Consider the following 24,238-nt stretch of genomic DNA (forward strand, 5'->3'; position numbering starts at 1 on the left):
ACATATATTGTATAATGATATTTCATTATTAGAATATACTTTCTTCTGGCAATTTTTTTCCGCTTCAGCACTTGTCAGATTCTTGAACAAGTGTCTTAAAAATAAGGAATAAATACGTTCGCTTTCGCTTGAGATGAGTCAGTTAATCAAACCTGAAAGCGCTGCTTCAAGTTTCAGCTAGCAACTGTTTTAAATATTAATCAACGAAGTCTGCATTTAATTTACGTTTGACTTGATTTCCATATTTCGCACTTTTGTTTTCGGTGACCAGCCAGCCGAAAATCAATAGAAACCAGAAAATCGAACCTAAAGTCAAGGCCAACTGCGCCCATGAGGCCGTACCAATCACGAAAATCTGGCAATCTGACAATGATATTGGTATTAGGCCTTAACTTTAAAGAATCGAAGCTTTAATTAAGTAATGACGAAAGATGCAGCAAATGTCATGAGACAGAAAAACTTGTTTAAGGCATCGAAAATAAAATTTGACAGAGTTATGTGCCTATACCTAATCGCCCATACACTTTAAATAAATGTTTGAGTAGATAGACTTTTCAATTGTTGGTTTTATTATTCTTCTTTATTTTGTCTTTTTTTTGTGTAGCTTTCTTTAGGTTTTAGCTAGTAGTCCATGCTCAGCGGATTTGCAATTACCTATTAAAACATTTTTATTTGGACATATGAGGCGTTCTTGAAATGTGTGTAAATCTAAATTTTACCATCAAGGACTTCTAGTCAAATTAGTTATAAATCCTAGTAAAATTAGATGACAACTTAATTAAAAGTATTCTTCATTAAACAAAAGAAGTTAAATAATTGGCAGGCTGTGAATCATCAAGAAGACTCATTCAATACGAATTGTGACATAGACTCAAGTTATAAAAAATAATCTATTTCGATATATAGTAAACATTTTAGTTTAATACATTGCCATACGACTTTATTTATATACATACAAAAATATGCTGTATGCTTGAACACACAGCGTTGCCAATTTAATTGCAAACTCAATATTATTCAGCTGCTTGATTAATGTTCTTACAAATAATTTATGTTCATCGTTTTGTCTAAGGCACTTTTACACTTTTCTTTACATCATACAAATATACTTTTTAATTCAAATTGTTGTATTCTAATTATATATTAATTCTGCTCTTAGCTACATTTTTAACATTTTCATTATGTTTAGTGATATTTTAGTCTTACGAATGGAAAATATGTAATTAAATCAATTTTTGAGCGAAGACTTGATTTGCAAACATGATATCAGCGGAATCAAGGCTTATGTACTTATACAAACACCAATTGTTGTATGTTGTTCCCAAGTCACTTTCAACACGTACTTCATTAAATATTCAACAACATACGTAAAATTTGCTGTATTTCAGCTAAGTACTAATCTTTTTTAAACTCTCTAAAACCGACAGCTTAGTTACAATTACATTTCTTTAATGTGTAAGGCCTACGCAACAAAAACCTTCAGCATTTCACTCGAAATCTAATCGCGGATTCGATTTCACCATGTTGTTTTAAACATTTATATGTGCACAAGTTTGACTTAATGTTCAACACTAATTAAAAACATATACAAAACTAAATTTAGATTAAGTTTAATGCATATGGGTCTCTGATCTGTCTTTTTTGATCGTTCCCTCATTCTTATCAAATAGGTTTAACATCTCCAAATCGCTTTACTAGTACAAATATCACGGTTCGCATTTATGCCTATTGAAATGTTATTTTCAATTGCATTAATTGCTCAGCCTACCATTCAGTGCGGTAAGTAAACAAATCAATTCTCAATGTGTGTGTTTCTTGTATAAATTTTAATAGTAATTGTGTTTTGTTTTGCTTAAACTTGTCTTTATCATTAGTACTATTACGCTTTAACTCTCAAAGTCTATGTAATACGTTTCAATTCAATGATTCCTACTCTGCTAATCAAGTCAAATATTTAACGTTGGAATTGTTTTGGCCCGGTATCGGTCTAATCTACGTTTTGGTCTTTGCAGTAAGTCTACATTGCCCAAAAAACATTGTTAATCTATGCGTTTACTGCGGAAATATAGAAACACAAAGGTGGTAAGACTGCTTGTTTTGCTGATGGATAGGAATCTCGGCCCGGTATACAAAAATAATGTTTCTCTCCATTTCTCGCTTGAGTATTTTGAAAAGAAAATCAGATAACTCGTTAATGCATATGGAAAATTCAACTAAATAACTTTAGACTTATGTTTATGGCCTAGACTAAAAGAATAGTAACTGATAATGACTGCCTATGAGTGGTGGCCATCCCACAACTCCAGTCTCTGGCTGCTTATGTCCAGGGAGCAGGAGGGAGGAACGATCCAAGTGTTTTATTATTTACAGAAATTCAATGGATGTGGATCAATTGCAGGCGTAGATTCCTAGGCACGCTCTATCAAAAGAGCCGTCTGCTTACTTGGCGGCCACTTCCAACATAAAAATGGCCAGCTAAATGGAACACACCATGACACCTAAAAGCCACATTTAACTACGTTAAGTCTATGTAAGCCAAGCTCTCAAGGCTTCGCAGAGTAGAAAAAGATAACCAAGAACGCGGTAAAACCCAATAGGCCCCATGGCGTTACACGTCCTGACCTATAGCTAAGCCTAACTACATAATGCTCTATAGTTCTAGGGCTAAGTCTCTAGCTAATTGTAAAACGCGCACTTGAAGTGCGCATTCAATGCTATAGAGGGAATGGGAACCGGTGGTCGACACAACCGATCTATAGCATTGCAAATAGTAATAGTGAAGTTGGTTGTAGTCTTTTCGCCTTTTCCTCCTTCCCGTTCAGTCGGGACTGACCTCAGCTCGGTTTCAGGATTAGTTACTATATCGCACATCCCTTTCGCATGCCGTACATTATTTTCAGTTCTGGATAGATGATCTTCCGTATCAGCTGGTTCGTCTTGCCGGACAACATCGCCCGTCGATTGTCCTTCTTCAGCACCTTGATGCCCGGCTTGTGCACCAGGAAGGCGTTGTCCAGTATGTGGAACTCGTAGTCCATTACGCAGAGCGCATAGCCCTGCGATTGCACAATATTATTCAGTTTATAATTGCCGTGCAGCTATAATGCCGTTTGACTCACCTGAGGCATCTTGTCGCTTTTACCCTCCCAGCTGAGCCGTTCATCGTAGTGGGGATCGGCATGAGTGCCAATATAGATGGGCTCCCAGTGCACATAGTAACCTGTTCGTTTTCCTGCAGAGACAACATGAAATGAATCTAGCAGGGCACAAGGATGTCGTTGTATATGCAGTACCTATGTGAAACACACTTAATTCATCCGTCTCGTTGGCGGACATCCACTCCTTGGACTTGGGCACCCCGTGGCAACTGGCGCACACCCGCTTGTGGAATGGTATGGCTTTGCCCGTGCGCAGGAACTCCTGCAGCTCCGTCTTGTCGTGAGGCACTGGCGAGTTCTCCTCCACCTCGAAGATGGCCAATGGAAATACTCTATAATTCGCAAGAGAAGATAGATGGGCTTTCTTGCCATGAACTGGAGCCACTCACCTGGGTGCCTTGCGTCTCAAGTACTGCTCGTTGCGGGCAATCATCTCGAGGAATTTCTTGACCAGACCCGGGTTCGGATACAGCTCGATGTCCGAAGCCAGAATGAAGTGGGTGAGTGCCGCGTCGCGGGCAATGTTCCGACCCACGTTCACCGGATACAGCAGCTTCTTCTGCGCCTTGTACAGGTGACCGGAGCTGACGTTGAAGTACGGAGGCGGTAGTGTGCAGTTGTATCCCGTCTTGAAGACCTCGTGAGGCTTGGGCACAGACTTGGGGATGTGCTTGGTGCCGAAGTAGATGTGGAAGGTGGTGTAGGCGCGCACCAGGTGGCTGCCGGGCAGACACTCCCGCAGATATCGGATCGAGTCCAGCGTGGGCTGGAAGTCCGTGCCGGGCGCGTGCATGGCTATGCTCACCGGGGCGTTCCAGCGCTCCAGCAGCGGCACCAGGTTGTCCAGGAACGTGTAGTCCGCGTGCGTGGTGTAGGTGATCGACTCGTGGCACTTGATGTCGCCATGCTCCGCCCGCACGTAGTTCTGCAGCACCCAGAAGTCACCGCGCTGCAGGGTCTGTTGGTGGTAGTCGTGGTCGAAGCAGTTGATCAGCGATCGCACTCGCTCCTCCAGCTCCTTCTCGTCGCCTGTGACTATGTAGCCGCCGTCCGATTGGCTGTTGTTCACCTCGGCATTTCCGCCCACGGCCACGCCGCCGGCTCCAATGTTTCCGATCACCTGGGCGGGATCGCCCATGGCAGCCGCTCCGGCACCACTATCGTTCGCCAACTGCGGAGCTCCAGCAGCGCCATCAGCCACCTGAGCCGCCGCTGCTGGAGGATCTGCTGCATTGGCATTGACCAGCTGCTTCTCCTCGGACTCAAAGATCTCGACCACCTGCTAAAGAGAAAACGAGGCGATGGTGCAAAGGTCGCTTGAGCATTATCTAGATGTATCTTACGTTCTGGTTCTTGGCACTGGGCTGCTGCTGCTGCTGCTGTTGCTGCTGCAACTGAGCCGCTGATGAGGCGGAGCCCACTTGCTGCTCCTGCAGCAGGAAGCCACCGCCATTGGAGAAGTTGTTGCCGCCGCCGATCATCAACTGACTGCCGATGTACAGGATCACCGCCACATTGATTAGGATGCTGCAGCGCAGCAACCAGTTGCGGCGTGTGAACATTTTCTGGCCCAGAGGCTCGAAACGCATGTTGTAGCTATAAAAAAAATAAGTTGGCATTAACGTACATAAACAAATCCTAGAAAAGCATTAAATGCGGGAAAATAAAGTTATTTACATGCTAGCATGTAGATATACATGTACAAAACATGTAGTCTACAGCAGCGCCCTCAGAGATTTTATAAGAAACACTTGTACTGTAGATGGCGCTTTTCAAAAGTTTAGCAGTTTCCAAGTTTGAGAGTCATTGGAGGCCTTATATTAAGAAGGTGATAAGTTAAAAACAGCTTTGGAAAAGTTTTCCAACGATGAGATGTCTTTTCTCATTTTGAAACTCTGTGTTTGCATATTGCAATATCTTATTTAGTCAGTAACTTAAAAAAACTGCGTTTAATGACGACTAATGATTCTTTTCTATAATAAACGCCCGTTTAAGAAGCAGATATTTTTATCTTCAGGTACAACTGAACGTGCACAGATTCAATTGCGTACTCAAGAAAGGTAAAACGTTTTTTCCTATATAAGTAACGCTTATCAACAGGTGTAGGTTTAATTGAAAATGTCAGGCTGTGTTTAGCAATTGAGTAAAACATGTTTTAATTTTTTGATCAGATAGCATTTCAATTATAAAATACACAAGAAAATGAGTAATCTGTAGATAGACGCCGTCATCTGTTTACTTGTTCCTCAACATCTTCAAAATGTCAATCCTAATTAAATAAAGATACCAAATTGTTCAGGGAGAAATCTATTCATTTTCACTCGAAACTACTTTTTAGTATATAAGCAATAAAATGCAAACAATTAGAATTGCTGTTTGAATTTTAGTACATTTCCAAGTGTAAGCATTCATACAGAACTTTAGTGATTCAATTAAGAAATGTTGTTTTAATCCGCTAACTAACAAATAATCTAACTGTTCGATTGTAATTGAAAATATATACTTTTCTTGCCCTTTATATCACTTTATTCGGGAGAAAATACACTGAAGCTGGAGACTCGTGAAATGAAACTGCTGAACTCCTGTCTAATTGGCACAGTTTTCCCCAACATACTCTCCTTTCTGCTATCATTTGTTTGAACTCGTTATCAATTAACTGCCCGTGATTACTTATCATTCAGCGTGGTTAACTAAACAAAATGTCGCACAGGAAGTGCTTACGTGGGTCTCCGTTTACCAAGCACTCTTCTCGGCTCTTCAGTATTCCAAGATGCGGGTCGACTTGTTTAAAGATATCAATGCCACTTTGAAAGCAGTTCAGGTCTTCTGCATACAAAATGTGAGGGATACCTGCGGACTTAAATATTCGCGGGTACAATGAATTGGGTAAGTCAAGGCACAATTCCTGCGACATTAGTCAGCAGCAAATAATTATTTATTATTTTATCAAATCCTTCATTTTCCGCTTCGATTTCAGATAGTACTTTATCTCAACACGCTGAGTTGGGTAATTCTCTATAATAAATATGCCCCCAGAGACTGCTTAGAGAAGAAACTGAATTTTATGGAATTGCCCGAAGCACACCATTGGTATCCCACTGCCTTTTGTTTTGTGTGAACAGCAACCAGCAACAACTGACCTTACACCTGAATACAACATATAAAAATATTATTTTCCAGGCACGAAGTATATTTTCTTTGCCAAAAAGAAAACAAGAAATGCCAAGGTGTGTTGGCCAAATGAATACAAATCAATCGTGGCTTCTGGAGAAGACAAAAACATTCATTAGCGGACTTGCCTTGGGGAACCACACGAGTTCCGAAATTCAAAACTATTAGACCGTATGGACCATGTTTCGAGTTCATTGCTCCATCGTTAATTTGTATGGTAGGCGGACGCGTGGGCCTCCTGGAGGGCACTAAAAGTGCCACCGGTTTTGTGTGTCTCTGGGCCACTGTCGGATGATGAATTTGCATAGCAGTCGGTCAATCAGGCCTCCAGTAATCCGCACTCCACTTCACAGCAAACCGACTCAACTACACCAACTACAGCTTTGAACAGCATAACAATTTGGGGTCTGATAAAAGTTCGATTGACGATAGAAACATAATCTCGAACCCGAGGAGCTCGGCTGGGCAACACGTCTGGAGCTTAAGTTTCCCCCAACGATCACATTTGGCATTATAATCTCTCGATAGCCAAACATTTTAAATTTTGTACGCTTTTGAATGTTTCCCTCTTTCCACACGTTCACATATTTTGTGGCTGTTCTTCGTCACTTTGTGGCCCCGAAGTTGTATGCCTTACAAAATTTGGAGCGAAACGTGAGAATTTTTATGAGTTTTCAATTTGCCAACTGAAGTTGTGCCCCCAAAAAGGCAGCATGAAGTGCGACACACGTTTGTTTTGTAACAATGAGTGGGTTGCTAAAAAACAGAATATTTTTAGCCATATACCACAAGAGTTCAAGGGTATATTGTACTGAATTTGTTATGCTTAGAACCATTTCTCTGTTTTATATTCTTGGTCCGTTACATAATATATGCATACCTCATAAGCCATCGATAAGACTTAAGGTTAATAATCTACTCATATTGCTTAAACCGGTTGCTTTTAAGATGAATATACAGAACTAAAATTCGTTTAGATACGCACAAAAGGCTGAATTGTGCTCACTGGTCAGTTATTTAGTTGTTCATTGCAAAGTGAATAATAGTTTTCCATGCCAACCCAGTTTACGCTGCGCCCAAGTTACGACTTCTTCTCCACAATACAGATCCCAAGTCGCCGCAGGGCGATGATGATGGCATTTCCGCGGGCGAACGAGGAAAATCCATCGAAGAAATGCCAAACTGCAATTGACTTTCATGACCATAAAAAATGAAGTTATAAGCGGCGAACAGCGGTTTGCGGACTCCAACGGCCGCAGTCAGTGTAGCGCAAAAATAAAGTCGACTGAAATTGCTGCTGTAATATATTTTAATAGCACAGAGCATGGCCGGAAAAACTCCGCACTGCGATCGCCAATTCTCGTGAGGCTGTTTGGGGCCTCGCCGGCTGGGTCGTTTGGTCAGTTCCAAGAGTTGCTGGAGTGGCTGGAGTGGCCGGCTGCCTATAGCGAAACTAACCTTCGCCTGGCAACAGCGGATCCGCGCCGAGCTGACAAACTCTTTGGTATATGACCAGTGGTGCCCTCAACCCGATGGCCCTCCCTCCACTTCCCCCCGCCGAATGCCTGCCTTATTATGTCTAATTAGATTGCGATGGCCCCTTGTTGGGCATTTCCAGATGGTTGGGAGGCTCTGCGGAATGGAATGCCTCATTATTTCTCGTTTTCGCCGTTTGCCTCTTTCAGAAATTTCTGCGACGCGGTCACAGGCGAAAATCGTTTATGAAAACATTGTTTGCTTCGCCTCTGTGTTTCTGCTTATGCTGATCATTTTTTGGATAGCCAGCTTATAAAGTGATTGGGCGGGGGGTCAATTGGGGATGATCGAGGAGCTGACCGAAGAAACCCACTTGATTGGGAGCAGAAATCTAAGGTTTATTTTCCGCGCAGTTCACTTTGTCAGATATGCATGTATCGAGAATTTCAAAATTGTGTTTTAATCAGTTTATGTTCAATACAGTTTAAACAAATTAGCAATTTGCCAGGAAATTCAACACAATGCACAACTTAATTGGCAGACAGGCAAGCGCAAAACTGCGAGCCTAGACAATAGATAAGGCCATAATTATCGATAATTACGCTTAAATAAATTAACAAAGAGTTTTATGGCCATTTAATGATGGCCTGATGGTCAATATTGAATTCTCTTCCGCAGAGGGAGTGGAACTGTGGAACTGCCCATACCAACAAGCTGTCATACACAAGTTGATGAATGCCCAAATACCTGTCACACCATGTTTGCCATTGGCGTATCTTTACTCGGAAAGAAAGGAACCTTACGGAACAGGACGTGGTTATGAAACACTCATAAAGTATTTAATTTATATTAGTTCATTTTTTCTGACATCGGAATCGGCAGAATTGAGTTATAACCATTTTACTAAGAGCGTGGCCACGTAGTTCGCCTGTCAATTCCGACAATGGCTGACAAAGATTTACGCCAGCTCGTAAAATTCTATGAGATTTCAAGCCCAACGGCACTTGCATAGTAACTTCATTAGCATTGTCAATCGGTGGTTAGACACAAAGAGATCTCGAATGTAAAAAGTATATAAAATTAACGTTTTCTTGAATCTTAATTAGTCACATCGTTTAAGAACCATAAAATTGGTTTATGTGTACGCTAGAGATGATTTCATAAAAGTAATTTAAGAACATGAAGTATAAAGTGGCAATGATTAACCTTTGAAGTTGGATTTGCGGTAGTAAACACATTTTTGAACACGATCAATATTAGTTTCACTGTATTTTGTCGATTAGATCACGAGACCCCATTAATTCACAAAAATATAATGTCGTTTCACTTACTGCTACAATTATTTGTCATGGCCTGCAATGTTGCTCATACAAAGGAATACAACCAATTATTGCGTCCATACACAACAATAATTACGACCGTCACGGAAATATCAAATCAAGCCATCTTGTTATTCTTTTATCCAATGGATTGTAACACCCGTAGTAAGTTTAGCATTACCTTGTTTAGTCCATTCGAAAAGTTCACTTGATATCTTTGTTTTGTATAAAGTGTCGTGGAAGTTATAAGTGCAAACCTATTGAAACACATTGCTCATACGCAGCGTGTGCCACAGAAAAAACAGTTTTCAAATGCGAGTGCTGCCCAGCGAAGAAAGAACAAAACAGGAATATCGCATAGAAAAGGCGACCGAAAAAGTCAAGAAAATCGATTGGTTTTGACCTCATGGACGCGTAACACAATTCGGAGCTCCCTTTTGGTGCCAACTGGCAGCGACAAATACTGCGATGATGGGTGCATTGGCACTAATGAAGCTTTTGGCCAAAAGAGAGCGTCGAAGGAAAGACGCGGCGAAAGCGAAAGGCAAACAAACACGCCACGAATTAGAGGGTAGGTGTTGCCACGGACCACGGATTTCGGTCGAGACAAAACCTTGTACGGGTTTATGTATATCGCCAGCCAGTTTTTGCCTATTTTGCGACGCCATCACGCGATCAAAATATATACAAAAACTAAAGTTATGAAGCAAAAAACCAATAAATTGCCGCAACACCCAGATAGTGGCAAGCGAGAGGAGAGCCAACAAAGTTTCTGTATACAAATGTTTGCCGCGAGAAGAAAACTCACAGAAAACTGCTGGGTTTTTTCTACATTGTTCGACAAAGTCAATCTAACGATGCTGGCCGGATTAATACCTATAAAAAGTACGAATATCAGACACATTTTTATGGGATTATCCTCTATATAGCCTGACTTAAAGCTGGCTGATCACAAAGATATTTACTGCAAGCTAATGCCTAGGTAAATATTTGCTATTTTATAAGAGTTCCGTCCTGGGCACTATTGATTGCTGCAGCGCTAAAGGTCAACAGTCTCTTAACTGCCAATAATATGTCACTGTAAGCCATTATATGTTTGTCAATTGCACCCGATGTCCGATGGCTGATGTCAACGGTTTTGTTTTCCGCTGGACAAATGCTAAATATAAGATGGAAATATCGAACGCAAATGCGTGACATTAATTCGTATAATGAGCGACAGTTGGCGGTATGGGAAAAGTTGGCAAGAGGAGAGCCACGCCCACATCAGGACAGGTGCGAATCGATTATCACTTTCGTGGGCGTGGACGTGCAGGGGCAAAGACTGTAGCAGCGGCAGAAAAAAAGGAGCTGGAAAACTTAATGCGATATGCGTGGGCGGACCACGTAAACCAATTCACATAGATACATTTTCCCACACACGCACACACACACACAGGTTTGGTCGCAGTTTGTTAGCTTAATTTCATTAATTCCGTTTTCCCGTTCGCTGGCTTGTGCATTTTTATAGGGTAAAAATTCAGAAAAAATTCAGCTTTAGCTAGAACCCGTTTTCTATTGGTTCTGACTACATTATTTTATTAGGAAATCATCATCCTAATTGTGCAACATTTTATAGTTCTAACTGCAAGGGTATATTATACTCGGTTCGACGAAGTTTGCTAACTGCAAGGGTATATTATACTCGGTTCGACGAAGCTTGCTAACTGCAAGGGTATATTATACTCGGTTCGACGAGGTTTGCTAACTGCCAGGGTATATTATATTTGGCTCGACGAAGTTTGCTACACATACTTTTTAATGTTGCATAAATGTTTAATTTATTACAAGTATTTCAAAGGGCATGTGCAAGTTCACCTCCCTGAAAATAAACAAAATAGTCCCCCATGGGAAGGGGAAAACATCTGAATTTGATGTTCAATCTGCTGTTGTTGGCTTTGCCGCTTCTCGTGCGGCTTGGACTAATGTCATTTTCATTATCGTTTACATGCATTATGTGATTTTCCCCGACTAATGGATTGGTCAGAGCGGACGCGGGGTGCGGAAAATGACGCAATCGAGGAGTTGGGGAGTTAGGAGCCAACCGGCGCGCCAGGCACTTGAGATATTCGCGCTGTTATTGTCGGCTGCCCTAATGAAATTTCACGTTCAATTGTTGACTTACATGATTACCACTCGGTGAGAGCTAATTAGCAGGTACTTTGTGCGGCGGGAGAAAAACAGAGTGTTCTTCTAGCGAACTGAAAGCGTTTTACGTGAGCACGGGTTCATTACTTCGCCCAGCCTTAACAAGGAGTGAAAACGTATTTCCATCACACGCACCATGCATGCAGTACATGAATTCGAGTATACGGTGAGTGCGTTTGCAGAACAAAGTCATGATGACAACGAGCGCAGGACGTGAGTCGTGAGTCGCGGAAAGTGTAAGGACCCTAAAGCGCCTTTAAGCAGGCAACAAGCTACAACGGCGCTAAAAGCCGGCAACCAGGATGCGGACACACTCGCAGACTTTTATTTATTTATGTGGACGGCAACCAAATGGAAAAGTGACAGCAGTGCGAGCACAATTGCGTTCAACATTTTCGCCGTATACAGTTTTCCGTATGCCTGCCGTCTTCCATTTCGCTGAAGCGCGCTGAAAATGCAATAGAACTCGACTATCCGATACCCATTACCCTCACTTCTTGTGATTGCACACACTTACATTTACATTTTAACAAAGGTTAGGATTGTGTATGCTTAATTATAGTACTTCACAAATGTGCCACTGCACCACGCTTCCTGTTGCATAGTTTTATAGGAGTCTAGTATACCCCATTAATTTACGAGCACCAAGTATTAAAATATTGAGAGCGCTGAGCAGCTTCCCCCTTTTGCAGCAACATTTAATATCACTTGTTGGTTTTCGCGCACATTTCTTCCACCTCGAGTTGCAAGGGGCGAGGGAAAACTTTTCGGGTGTGGCAAGCTCTTTTGTACCCTTGTCATTACAACAAAACAGCTTCAGGCCATACAATCGGAGCATTTGAGGATGGTTATTTTAACAGCGATTTGTGTTGGGGCTTTAAATCACGGGGAATGATCTTAAAATGCATAGTACTGGAGTTTGTTTTAGAATAAAAACATTATTACTTGGTTCAAACACAAAAGTTCTTAAGTGAATTAAAAGTAAACTTTTACATTAAATATATTTAGAATATAATAACAGGGGGCATTCAAGTAGAAAAAGTTCGGGGATAAAATCATGTTTAAACAAAATCCATTGGACTTTGTAAGTCAGTTCACAACTTTTGTAACTTAAAACCAAATTTACTTAAGAACAATTAATATTCATTGTAATCGGTCTCCAAGTAGGAGTATCTAAATATTCGATTCAGTTGACTCAGCATTATTTATTGATTCCTTTTATTTTCTTACAAGCTTTGTTGATGTGCAATACCGATGCTTTGTGATGCGAATGGTGTGTTATTAATCCTATCAGAAGCGATTTCAGCCAACAAAGCATATTAGACAGGATGGCAAACGTACAGCAAAGAAAAAAGGAAAAATCAATGAAGTGGAAACCGAACAAATATGAGAACATACTCGCATAGTTATGGCAATAAATCTTGGTGTAAAATTCTGGCAAATGTGATAGAATGCACATTTATAGTTTATTAATAAACGAGAGGTAATGGGGCATAAATAGCTGATTGCTTCAAATCGTATCTGGTAAAATGCAATTGGAAATACAATCGGTTAGAAACGTGGGCTGTGAAAATTGTAGCTAATTCCAATGGTTTCTCGGATACTTGCGGTTAAAAAATATGAACTCCCACCAGGAAGTCGATTAGGAAATTATTTGGTGGGAGTGATTGGCCGATTGTGCGGTATATGACTGCTCCACTTATATAAATTACGGTCAACTAGTTCAAGGGCGAGCCGAGGTCATTAGGCTCATTAGCTAAATTTAAATTATTGTTTATGCCAGCCCTAGAGGAATACAAAAGCCTGTGAGCTTAGTTATAATGTTCAACTTTTACGACCCTTAAGTGCGTTACTTCATGAGCTCATTAATGGAAGTGACGTCACAAAAAGGCGCGTTTAAATTAAATGCTCTGGCAACAAAGCGATGCAAGAGTTCCAGCGGGAATCGAAAAGTATCTCAACTACGCATCTTTCGGTGCTAATTCCGTTTTGAGGCCGCCTTCAGTTAATCACCTGCATGCAACCGGCAATTACAACGCCTATTAATAGAGGCGATTTACGCGTACTTATCCCAACGCCTGATTACGGAATGAAGACATTTGAGGAACGCGTGCTGGGGGCGAAGGAGGCTCCGTATGGTCATAAGGCCAAGTAGGAAGCGTTCTCGCGGCAGCCACGGCTCTGGGATTCAACCGACCAGCAGGCAACGGCGCGAACGGATCCTCATTTCATGCGCATTTAACTAATCTGTCATCTAATCCGCAACTGCATCGCGTAGAGCTCGAGGAGGCAGTGCCCAGACTTCCACTCCTGCACTTGGTGCACTTTCAGAAAAGTCCAGGCTGAATAAAGAGCTTAGCGCTTATGCATTTTTCCATTTCTGTGCGTGCCAGAAAAGTGTATTTCTAAATTGAAATGCTATCTAACTAAAGTGTATAAGTTTCTGAGTCAGCGAGTTTAACTTGCCGGAGCAATGCTAGAAATGGAATGCGAAAATATACGAGTATAGCTTAATGCGCAGAATGATTAAAAGCGGCATTATTTTTTTTACAGCTCTCAAGTAGCTTTATCTTGGGCCCCGCTTGAAGCTGTCCTTCGCTCTGATATATTATATAGTAAAACTAAAAGAGCAATAAGAGTTTGTTCTTGAAGTATGTTAGAGAAAAGTGTAAAGCGAGCGGCGCTGTCTTTAGCTGGCAATTACATAAACATAAAAGAAACAATTAACTTGTTGCCATAAGTTTCACAACAAAAGCCGACCGCTCCCTTGCAGGAAACGTTATGGTTGCATTTTCTTAGGAGAAAATTCTTGAAAGCAGTTTCGATTCACCCGCCGCCGCTTGCCTGACAGTCGATGATGAAAGAAAGAAATCCCGAGGCACAGACACAGATGCAGATACATTTACAGATACAGATACAGACACAGATCCAGCTGGTAGCTGGTAGCTTCGCTGGTGTTTTGTGCCGGCTACTTTGCTTCACAGACGAGTGCCTAGGAACAGCTCTCTTTCACTGGACTTTATCAGTGACCATTGTTCACCCATTTCCCAGATGGAAACCGAGCTCCTCCGGCAGGCAAAGTATCAGCAACCGAAACGGCGGCAACCAGCAGCAGGCATATAAGATAATATCCCATAGTTCAAGCGGAAGAATGGTTCGGGGTCTGATTTTGCTGTATCCCGTTCCATTGACCTCATGGTGGCATGTCCATATGTGTGCCATGTGCTGCTGTAATCAATTCGAGTTCCATTTGTTTGAAAAAGGGAGTGGCCAAGCTTCCAACGAGGAATACAATTTAATTAGGCCTTCGAAATGGGCACAGAATTAGCATTTGTGTATAAGTAGTGGGCCTGCACTTCAAATTTTCAATTAATCGAAAAAATTAAAAAAAAAAAGTTTTATCTATTTCAACTTGATCGATTCTACCAGTTAAGCTTCAAGAATATAAGTACAGAGAAAAGGTTTAGCCTTGAATTCACTTATAGGGAAGTTGTTTTTTTTGCCTTTGTTGCTTGATGATTAGCTCCACCCTAAAAGATTTTTACAACTGGCAATTAAACACACAAGTTGGTTCCATGGTTGCCATGTCTGCGCATTTTTGACCGCCGAGTTTCGATCACCATGTTAATTACCCTCAGAGTGCCGGGTATGCTAGACTCTCCGAGAAGAATGCTGCACGCATGCCTGCACCGTAATTTTCGCACTCTCTCTAGTTGAGTAAGAGGTATGTGGTAGTCGAGGCACTCCAGTCTAGCGCACTCGACTTTTCTGTCCGTCTTGTCTATTTATGGCGCTAACATTACTCAGACGCATGTCGCTGGATGTTTGTTGTTGTTTCTGCTGGCCGTACTTGAAGCCGAGCGGAGACAAGCAATTACAAAGGCAGAAACCTTGGCTTTGGCTTTGGCTTTAACTTCAATTGAGCCACGTCCGAGAAGCGACTTTTGCCTTCGCCAGCGGCTTTTCTTTTGGCGTTGCGTGTTGCGCAGGCGCACAGCGTTTGCTGGGCCGCTTCTTTCTATAGTTTTGCTTGTTTTGGACGTGTAGTTCGATTTTTTAGTTTTTGCCGCCGGCTGCTAATGCCCCTGCAATTTTCCATATTTATTTTGTTTTTATTAAAAATAATAGCTAGAGTGAGTAAACGCTGAAATGGCTGACTGAAGAAGTGCCTGATTGAACGAACAACTGCCCGTCCTCTTTTGTTTTGGAATCTTCAGTAGTCTTTCATAATTGATGGTCTTTTAAGATTTTAAGCAAATTGGTAATTTTGCTGGTGAGCCTTGAAGGCCATTTGAACTAATGAAGGTTTTGGAATCGCTGGGCAGAACCTAGGATTGACTAAATCATTTAAATAAACAAAATAAATAACCAACAACGAAGAAGGCAATTACTTAACTGCGGCACTGTTGTGCTCAATTGCATATTTCATCTTTGGGAGGACAAGCAACCAGTTTTATGATTCAGCTCGGGTCCGACCCTACTCACAATTAATTTATGCTGCGCATCATTTACTCGTTTTCAGCATAAAACTAATTAAAAAACCTTGACGCTCGGTTATACAAATTTAAGAAAAAGCACATACTCGTTTGATGTCATTAAGCAGTTGCTAAATTGTCTTTTCTCGGATTGTGCGTCAGTGCATACCAGCGAAAATGTAAAATTTTATGTGGGGGATTAATTAATCTTGACAACTAACTTATGTTGTAAATTCTATTACTCACTGCTAAAACGGGTAGAGCTTTATAAAGCGTACTATGTGAAGGTAATCATTAAAAACTCCTGAGTCAGGTTCATAAATAATAACAAATTTTCTTACAACCTTACAATTTTCCTTATATGGGCAGTAATTTTGGCGCGGAAATCTTTCACTCATTAACCATGCGTTGCATTCAATTCCGTTTTTATGCCGAAAAGTTAGAGTTAATACACAGAAGTCTACACAAGAGAAACACCTGCAGAACCCGGGGCTTCCCGAACGACTATTAAACTCATGGAATTACTTTCTGGGAAATACTTAAGCAGAAAGATTTAGCTTTAAGTGCCCCGTATCCCCCCCTCCCGAAGACCGAGGCAATTTGATTTATTAAAGATCTTACTCAGGCCGCATCAAAGTCATGTTAAGCATATGGCATACTTGCTGTCGAAGATACAGGATGGGGGGAGCTGAAGGGGCGCGCACTAGCCGTCTTGGCCATAAAGATAAGCGCACCAAAATGGTCTTTAAGTGGCAGTGCTTAGAGAGGTCTTAATGAGGCTGAAAAACGAACACAGAAATTGTCACATTTCCCGGCTAGCGGAGGGGCCGAGTAACTCATGATCCCTCCACGATAAGGACAGCCACACCAGAGGCCACTTAGGCCAGAAATGTAACATCAGGCGGCTCGCCGCAGCAGAAATTCAAACTTGAAGATGCATTGATAGATTAACCGCACTCTGGCCAGTATCAGATGCAATATTCCGTTCCCATCCGTGACAGGCGTTGCAAGAGTATCGATTACCGACGCGATGGGGGCATTTCTCATACCGTGCGTTCTTGGAAAACTATTTTTAAATAACTATGTGCTCCCTAATTGGATACCCATTAGTCTCTCGGCTGCTCCTATGAGCGACTCCACTGGCCCTGGCCAGTAAAAATAGCACTGCTGTAATGAGATGAACAAGAAACATCGATGAACGCAGTTGGCCATTCCCATCACTCGCTATATACGTACTCGAGACCGTGAATAGCAACCAAATGTAACATATTTTTCTCTGATTTTTATACTTTTCTTACACTTTTCCATTCATAAGTAATAAGGTAACATTCAGAGAGCCCCTCTATTAGTCTAAAGAATTCGCGTGCTAAATGTATTTCAGATATATGTAAGTGCAACTATCGGGTTCGATTTTCTACTTGCTTAATACCCTCCTACGATCAAGGGCCAAAGGATGAGGTCCATCCACTAGAGGTCCATCCACTGGACGGCTCACTTTCTGGGCTGTCATTAATGGCGCCGCTCATTTGGCCTACAAACCAAAAAAGAAAACTACTATGTACAGCTAGCCAGAGAAACAAAACGAGTTCTGTGTTCTATCTCTGGATTCCTCGACGGCGTTTTGCGGTCCCCGCCTTTTGGGTGGTGACTATCAAATTGAGCCAAGCCGCCGGTTCTCGGCCGGCCAGCAGCATTTAGTTGGCCAGGCCAAGGAGGAAGTTGCACTGCAATTATGCGGAGGCAACGCCCGCCGATCCCAGGCAGCGGCAGAGATTTCAAGGCTCGGCGGTAAGTGCCATCACAGTGCCAGTGATAGCTGCATGTGGGAACGGCGCTCCAAGTTCGAGATCTTTGAGATCATTGTCATCGAGTTGTTTCGCATTCCAAGTATTTGTAGGCCTCTGACACCTCACACACACACAAAATTCTAAAAGTGATTTCTTGCCGACTAAGAGAGGCCGCCATGCCAACCTTAAAGTTGCGTATCGGTCTGCCCTCGAGGCGAACCATGAGCAGCATCTGCATCTGCGGAGCCCTGGCCACCATTTCGGGCCTGGCCTACATGCGCTGGCGACTGGAGGACCGTGTGCGCCAGACGGAGTTCTACCAGATGGCCATCCAGCAGCTGCGCCAGCACAGTGGGGCCGTGGGTCTGCTGGGCGAGCCCATCAAGGAGTCGGGCTTCAATCTGTCCAACGAGAAGAACCGCTGCGACGAGGACAAGGCCCAGCTGCAGTTTAATGTCCAAGGTCCCAAGGACAGGGGCACCGTCTATTTCTGGGCCTCAAACAGCCAGAAACAGGGCTGGCTGATCGATCGCCTGGAGCTCGAGACGAGGCAGCACCCAAACACCCGCTACCTGCTGAAGAAGCCCCAGAACTACGCCCTGCTCAGCAGTGATGGCGATCCGGATCCCCCCAATGCCGAGTCCTCCGAGGAAGCGCAGCAGCTGGATACGCCGCTCGCGCCGCAGGAGCAGGAGCTGGAGATGGAGGAGAAGGACCAGGAGCCGGCAGCCCATCAGCACCCCAGTATTCAGAATAATCCTCCGCATCAATTGGATCAGCGGCAGGGTCAGGAGCCAGTGCCTCACGTTCACACAGCGGAGGGCTGATGAATCTTTCGAGCTTTTCAATCTGGAGCTAGCTTTGAACGGCTATTTTGGAGTTCAATTACTCAGTGCTTTCAGTTCATCCAACAAAATATTTATTAAAGTATATTGGTTATAGTTACTTAGCGCATTTGGTATTGAACTTGAAACAACATATTTGATTACTTTAGGTAACCAAGTCAAATTGACCACATAATTAAATGGTTGGCAAGGATTATTTTGACACGGAAATAGCACAAATGACAATATCTGTGTGGTGGGACCACTGAAGATGAAAAGTTCTAATTTACTTGAAACCATTTTTGCGCATGAATGCCACTCACAGAATTTCAGCAATGACATTTCGTTGTGGCTTTTGTTGGCCTGGCAAGAGTTGTGTAAACTGAAATAAATTTGATTTTATGTAGATATTTGTTGGCTATTCTTAGCAGTTCTTAGTGTCTTTGTTGGCTTTCTTCGAGAAGCGACATTTACAAACGAATGAGATTTGAAATAAATAACTGTCACATATTTACGGGGACCATGAAAACATTTAGAGCAAAACTCTGAAACGATTAGGGGGTTTTGTTTTCGGTACGAAAGACCTGGGTCATGCTTTTTGAGATGCAGGCATGCGGAGAAACTAGAGCAAACATGTAGTAAGAAATGAATTTATTTTATTTACCATTCGGGCAATGTTTCTAGTTAGATACTTTTGCAATAGCCAATACTGCCAGCCGTTGTTGCCTGAGATTTTATTGCTTCATTTTTGGGCGCTATCGGTGTGCGTGGTAATTAAATTCCTGATTTTTGTAGTTTCTTTTCATTGCCAGTTTCCCGCCTTTTTGTGGTAATGTTCGCCTTCCTCGAGATGTTATTAAAAAGATAATCGCAATCTTAGACATTTTATTCGCCGCTTTTCCCTCTTCATTTCGTGGAAATTAAATAGCGGCCGCGGAAGGGGCCATGTTGCTACTTCTTGTTACCTTGAGAGTTCAACAAGCCAAGACAAGGAAGCAGCAAAAGTCAGAAGCAATTAAGCCACATAAACTGAACTCTGAGGTCAGGCTGGTGACCAGTAGTCCGGGGCGCTCAGATGGCAGATGGAGATGGGTAGCCTTTGTTTGCACACTTAAATACGGCTCGAGGTACGAACAATATTCATAACTTTGGGCGTGTATTTGCGTAAGGTCGCTGCCGCTTTTTGTTCACTCGGTCATTAAGCATTTGATGCAGCAAATTGAATGCAAATGCCTTTTATTCTTGACTGCCATTCATTCAGCAGTACGCAAATTATGAATTATAAAGCATTGTAGATAAAAAACTGAGCGGAACTATAACACAATTTGCAACAATTACCACTTTATAGTTCAGGATTTTCAACTTCAAATTTCAATCTCATTTGTTGTTTAAAGCACAATTATTGAGGTCATAAAGTGCTGGCAGCAAGTCTAACGAACTCTCTACATTAAATCTTTAATGTGTTCGTTCTTATCTTATATTCATTAGCTTCCGTTCGAGTATCTTTATTTTGCTTAGCGAAAAAAGCAATTGAATTTACATGGAATGTGTTCGAATGCGGCAAAAAACAATACAGTGAAAAGTAAACCGAAAGTCATTCCGAGAGAAATCTGTGCAAATGAAGAAAGGGTGTCAAGAACTTTATTGACAAGCAGTCCTCAAGCGGCCAGACATTCGAAGAACCATCATAAAAACCCAGACCGAGAACCAAGATCTCAAGATCCCAAGAATACCAGTGAAGGAAGCAAAAACGACGAAAAAAGAAAAACGCCAAACAAACTTCAAACGTGACAAACAGTCGAACGGAAAAAGGCACAAATAGCTTTTTTTCCATCTGGCAAATGAACTACGTGAAAGTTTTTACAACTGGCACTCATTTTATCCATTTTAATCCAGTTTAATATTGTTCGGTTTCGCTACTTGTCATAAAAATCGTATTTTAGCACTTATTGAGTTCAAAGTCACACGATCACACCACGTGCAATGCGATTCCAATACAAAATGCTACTGACCAGTGCCGTTTATAAAAAAAGTATATAAAAACTAGTTCCCCATGTGGGCAGTGAAGTAAGCGATAGGTCGACATACTTTTCGAGCTCACTGTCATTGGCAAGTAAATGGAGCAAAAGCGACATCGCATATAAGGCTTATAAGGCAAGTTGGGGAGGAAAGCGACTTAAGGCATAGGCGTAATTAGTGCTGGTGGGCATATTATTTATGGGTACAATATGCACTCGTTCTCGCCTTAAAACTCCAAATTTGGAGGCGAGGAGTTCATAAGATTGCTAGCCTACAAGTCGAGATCGCACCAAAAATGATTTGCCTAAATATTCAAGACGTATAAAACGTATAATATTCAAAACTCGGTGGACCATGTATCCACATTTCTACTATTCCACTTCATGTTTACGGCCCAGAAACTCATTTGCAGCTGACACAAACGGCGATGGCAGTCATCCAAGCCAGTTGCAATGGGCAAATGGGCAACTGGGCGAAATGGAAGGGGCTTGGCTGGCGGAGATGGGTGGTTGGCCGCAAATGCCAGCCATGGTCAATATCAGACGTCGGCGAAGAGGTCTTCGGGCCATTCCAGAAGGGCAGGGAAGTACGAGTATAATGCTGAGGAGCGACGTGGAAAACGTGTGACACAAAATATCACTCTCATTTGGCGATGATGTTGCTGATAATCATGGCTGTGCGGCGGGGGAATTGTGACGGGTGTAAAGCAATTGCATTTATGTGGCTAGTGACGAATGTCAACGGCACACGCTAATTAAGGTTAATGAAAACGACAAGCCGGGCTCAACAAAACAAAGCATGACGACAAACTGACGGCGGTGATTAACGAGGACAGCTAACTAAATTGGATGTCTTTATGTTTGCTGCCGGATAATCCAAATATTCCTGTTACCTTGCCCGAACCAGCGAAATTGGCATAGAGCTTTTTGTTTTCCTGTCGGCGTCAAAAGTTTTCTACTTTAGTTATTTTAAATTTGGCACGTATTTCTGATCAATATGCCCCCATACCCCAAACCTACATCTCCCCAGAAATATCAAAACAGACCCTAATCTAGGAAAAATATTAATTTTTACTTCAAACAGATGTTTACTAAAATGTTTTCCAGTCAATTAAAAGTCCAAGCGATTGTGGACGAAAACTAATCATCAGCTTGCGTAACGTAAGTTTATGATACAAAGAAGGCTTAAATAGTAAACACTCACCTATTTTATTTTGCTAATTGCTGAAAAAGAACAAACAGGAATAAGAACAATTAGTCATATTTAATAAATGTAATTAGTCATATTCTAATGCAAAAACGGAATGGAAAGTTAAATTGATGTGTTGTAATATCTTAGGCGTATATTTAAGCTTATGTAACTAGTTTTAAAACGAGTTTGTAAATCCGGATACTTGCAAAAAGCAGCACTCTCGCATGCAATGCAAACAATGGATTTTGGGTTAGCTACACAATGTATTCTAAATAGGCCGCCGGCAATTTTCTACGCAATGCAGACGAACCGTTAAGGTCTGCTTTAAAATGCAATTCAGCTGCATTTGGTCTGTTTAAAAATTGATGCGCCAAGGAACACAAAGACGGTGTAGACGGTGTAAAGCCAAGTGCCTTTCTGCACATTTTCCCCGTCATCGTCTGCTGAATAAACGGTGCCCTGGGGATGCAGTGCAGCCAGGACTCCCTGCCCCAAGATAGCTACCCGTTAGCAGGTGTGTACTTCGGGCTTCTAGAGAGTAGGCTCAAAAGAAAACAAAGCAACTTAGCGCTTTTTTGGTACTTAGGAGGTTTAAGTTTTAAGTTTGCAAATGCTTTTCACACATTCTTGCAAAGATGATACTTTGAAAAGCTGTTGCTGCGTCAGAAACAAATGCCAATCTGTTACTTTCTTTTGGGGGTTCTGCATAAGTAATTCGTGGTCACACGTGAATTGCCGGCTCAATGCAAATTGTGCAGCAGCTTCATACTCTTTTGAAGTAAGATGGTTAGCCTAAAAGCCGCTCGACTCAGCCGCCAAGCTCCTTGCTCCCCCATTGAATCCATAGAAGGGCTCATCCCAGCTCAGCAGTTGGTCCTCGCCACTTGACTTCTCGAGTGGTGTAGGATTACGGGTAGGGATGTTGCAGCAAGAGCAAACTCAACAAATAAAGTCATTTATCTGTTTTGTCTAGTGACATGGAGGAGTTGGATGCACCCAGGCCAAGTGGAAGCCATAGGTCAAGAGCACTGTGGTTGAATAATGAGATTTTTCTAAAGTTGCTAGAAGTGGAAACTTCAAAGAATTACTTAACATCTGCACACAGCTCTTTCTCGGCATCTTTAAGGACGATAGACAAAGTTCAAATGTCGAGCAACAAACTTCTAAATCCGCTCCCACTATCAAAAATTCAAACATCATATAGACAGCTTATGATATCCCTTTAAACAACACAAATTTATAAAATACGAAACGAGCTGCACAGTATGCACTTCGCATTTAAAATATTTAGCAAGCCATAAGACGCTTTCGCAGGGTCAGCCAACAAGGGAATATTAAGGATTCGAATGGGGGGTTGGGGAAAGGACCGCAGCCTCGGTTTCTGCCAAGTTGTATGTCCGGAAGGCAATATCTGAATTCAGGTAACTGCGGCGCTCAACCAAACGCCGCGCACAATGCAAAATTTATTAGGTTTGGCGAGGGAAAACAGAACGAAAGCAATGTGGAAACTCAGAGGGAGATACCCTAGAATTGGAAAAGGGAAAACCGAGCGAAAGCGAAATGGAAGCTCAGATAAAGATGCCCTAGAATTGGAAGGGTAATCCAGCTAGGCTACTGCAAAAGATGATGAATATTCCGGTACTGGAATATGATTAATATTTTCGCCTTTCTGCTGGCTGAAATAACATGCATTTTTCAATCATAAATCAACAGGTAATATGAAAGCAAAGATTATTTTGTTAATAAGCAAAGGAACCTAAGAAAGCCTTAGAAAAAGCATGGAAATGTAGTATGGAAAGCAATGTACATATAAGTAAGTGTGTTCAGAAATGGTGTGTCAGTTGGAGTCAGCAGAAATAACAACTGCAGGCAAGTCGATTTCCGCGGCATTTTGCCCTCTTTTGGGGACTCCGTATTTTCAGCTGTATCTGTGGTGAGAACTCTGAATAGGTCCTTGCATGGCTTGAACCAATAATAAAACCCAAACGGCCAGATTTGTACTTGAATAGCCGAAGATGAAGCAAGTGTGCCTGGCACACCAGGGCATAAAAGCCCCTTAATGGTGTTTTTCGACGAGTCCGATACAATTGGACACTGTTCTACACCATTACTGGCTAAAAAATAATACTACGAGCTTAAGCACTTAGCCCCAAATTACTGTACAAAATGCTAATTAAATTAGCTGCAAATGAACCATGGACTAACAAATCAAACTACCAATAATGATCCCATTGCATGTACATTGCAGACAAATTCGTCTGACGCTCGTAATTTTAATTAACAGAGCAAATAAACTGTGCGTTTCCCCGGGGAAGCGTTCACTTGGCTAATGGAATACGTTGGGACTACGGGCAATGTATACTATATAAATATATAAACTAGGGACTCACATAAAGATACCGCCGGCCAGACCCAAGCAAACATGTTTACCCGATCTGGTGGGCGGGGTGGACTAATAAAAGCGAAATTGGATTGTCGAATGGCATTGGCTGGTGAAACTGAGTCTCTGGTCGGAAGCTAATTAAAATTAGCGTATTGCATAAACTTTTTTTCAACGGAAAACCACGAAAAAATACCGCAACCCCTAGGAAAACTAAAAACGAAAATGTCCGAAACGACTAAGTTCGTAGA

At 42.0% G+C, this 24,238-nt stretch overlaps 2 protein-coding genes across 4 annotated transcripts; one reads left to right on the top strand and one right to left on the bottom strand.

Annotated features, from left to right (window-relative positions):
* Positions 1-2,114: 2,114 nt before the first annotated feature.
* Positions 2,115-21,639, bottom strand: LOC6540766 (beta-1,4-glucuronyltransferase 1). 3 transcript variants are annotated; one of them, XM_026978836.1, is made up of 6 exons: positions 21,620-21,639; positions 4,502-4,754; positions 3,548-4,437; positions 3,294-3,490; positions 3,120-3,232; positions 2,115-3,056 (listed from the first exon to the last, which is right to left on the bottom strand). In XM_026978836.1, the coding sequence occupies exons 2-6, from the start codon at positions 4,745-4,747 to the stop codon at positions 2,859-2,861; spliced, it is 1,644 nt and encodes a 547-aa protein (XP_026834637.1). In that variant the 5' UTR covers positions 4,748-4,754; positions 21,620-21,639; the 3' UTR covers positions 2,115-2,858. The 3 variants fall into 3 exon arrangements, with proteins under 3 accessions (XP_026834637.1, XP_026834635.1, XP_026834636.1); XM_026978834.1 differs by having other exon boundaries at positions 3,548-4,440; XM_026978835.1 differs by lacking the exon at positions 21,620-21,639 and adding an exon at positions 4,836-4,857 and having other exon boundaries at positions 3,548-4,440.
* Positions 17,648-18,511, top strand: LOC6540806. Its single transcript, XM_001968809.3, has one exon. It carries the CDS (start codon positions 17,750-17,752, stop codon positions 18,398-18,400), a length of 651 nt encoding a protein of 216 aa, XP_001968845.1. The 5' UTR covers positions 17,648-17,749; the 3' UTR covers positions 18,401-18,511.
* Positions 21,640-24,238: the final 2,599 nt, after the last annotated feature.

This window comes from Drosophila erecta, unplaced genomic scaffold (genome assembly GCF_003286155.1).
Source record: "Drosophila erecta strain 14021-0224.00,06,07 unplaced genomic scaffold, DereRS2 tig00000055-arrow-pilon, whole genome shotgun sequence".
NCBI classification, from domain to species: Eukaryota; Metazoa; Arthropoda; class Insecta; order Diptera; family Drosophilidae; genus Drosophila; species Drosophila erecta.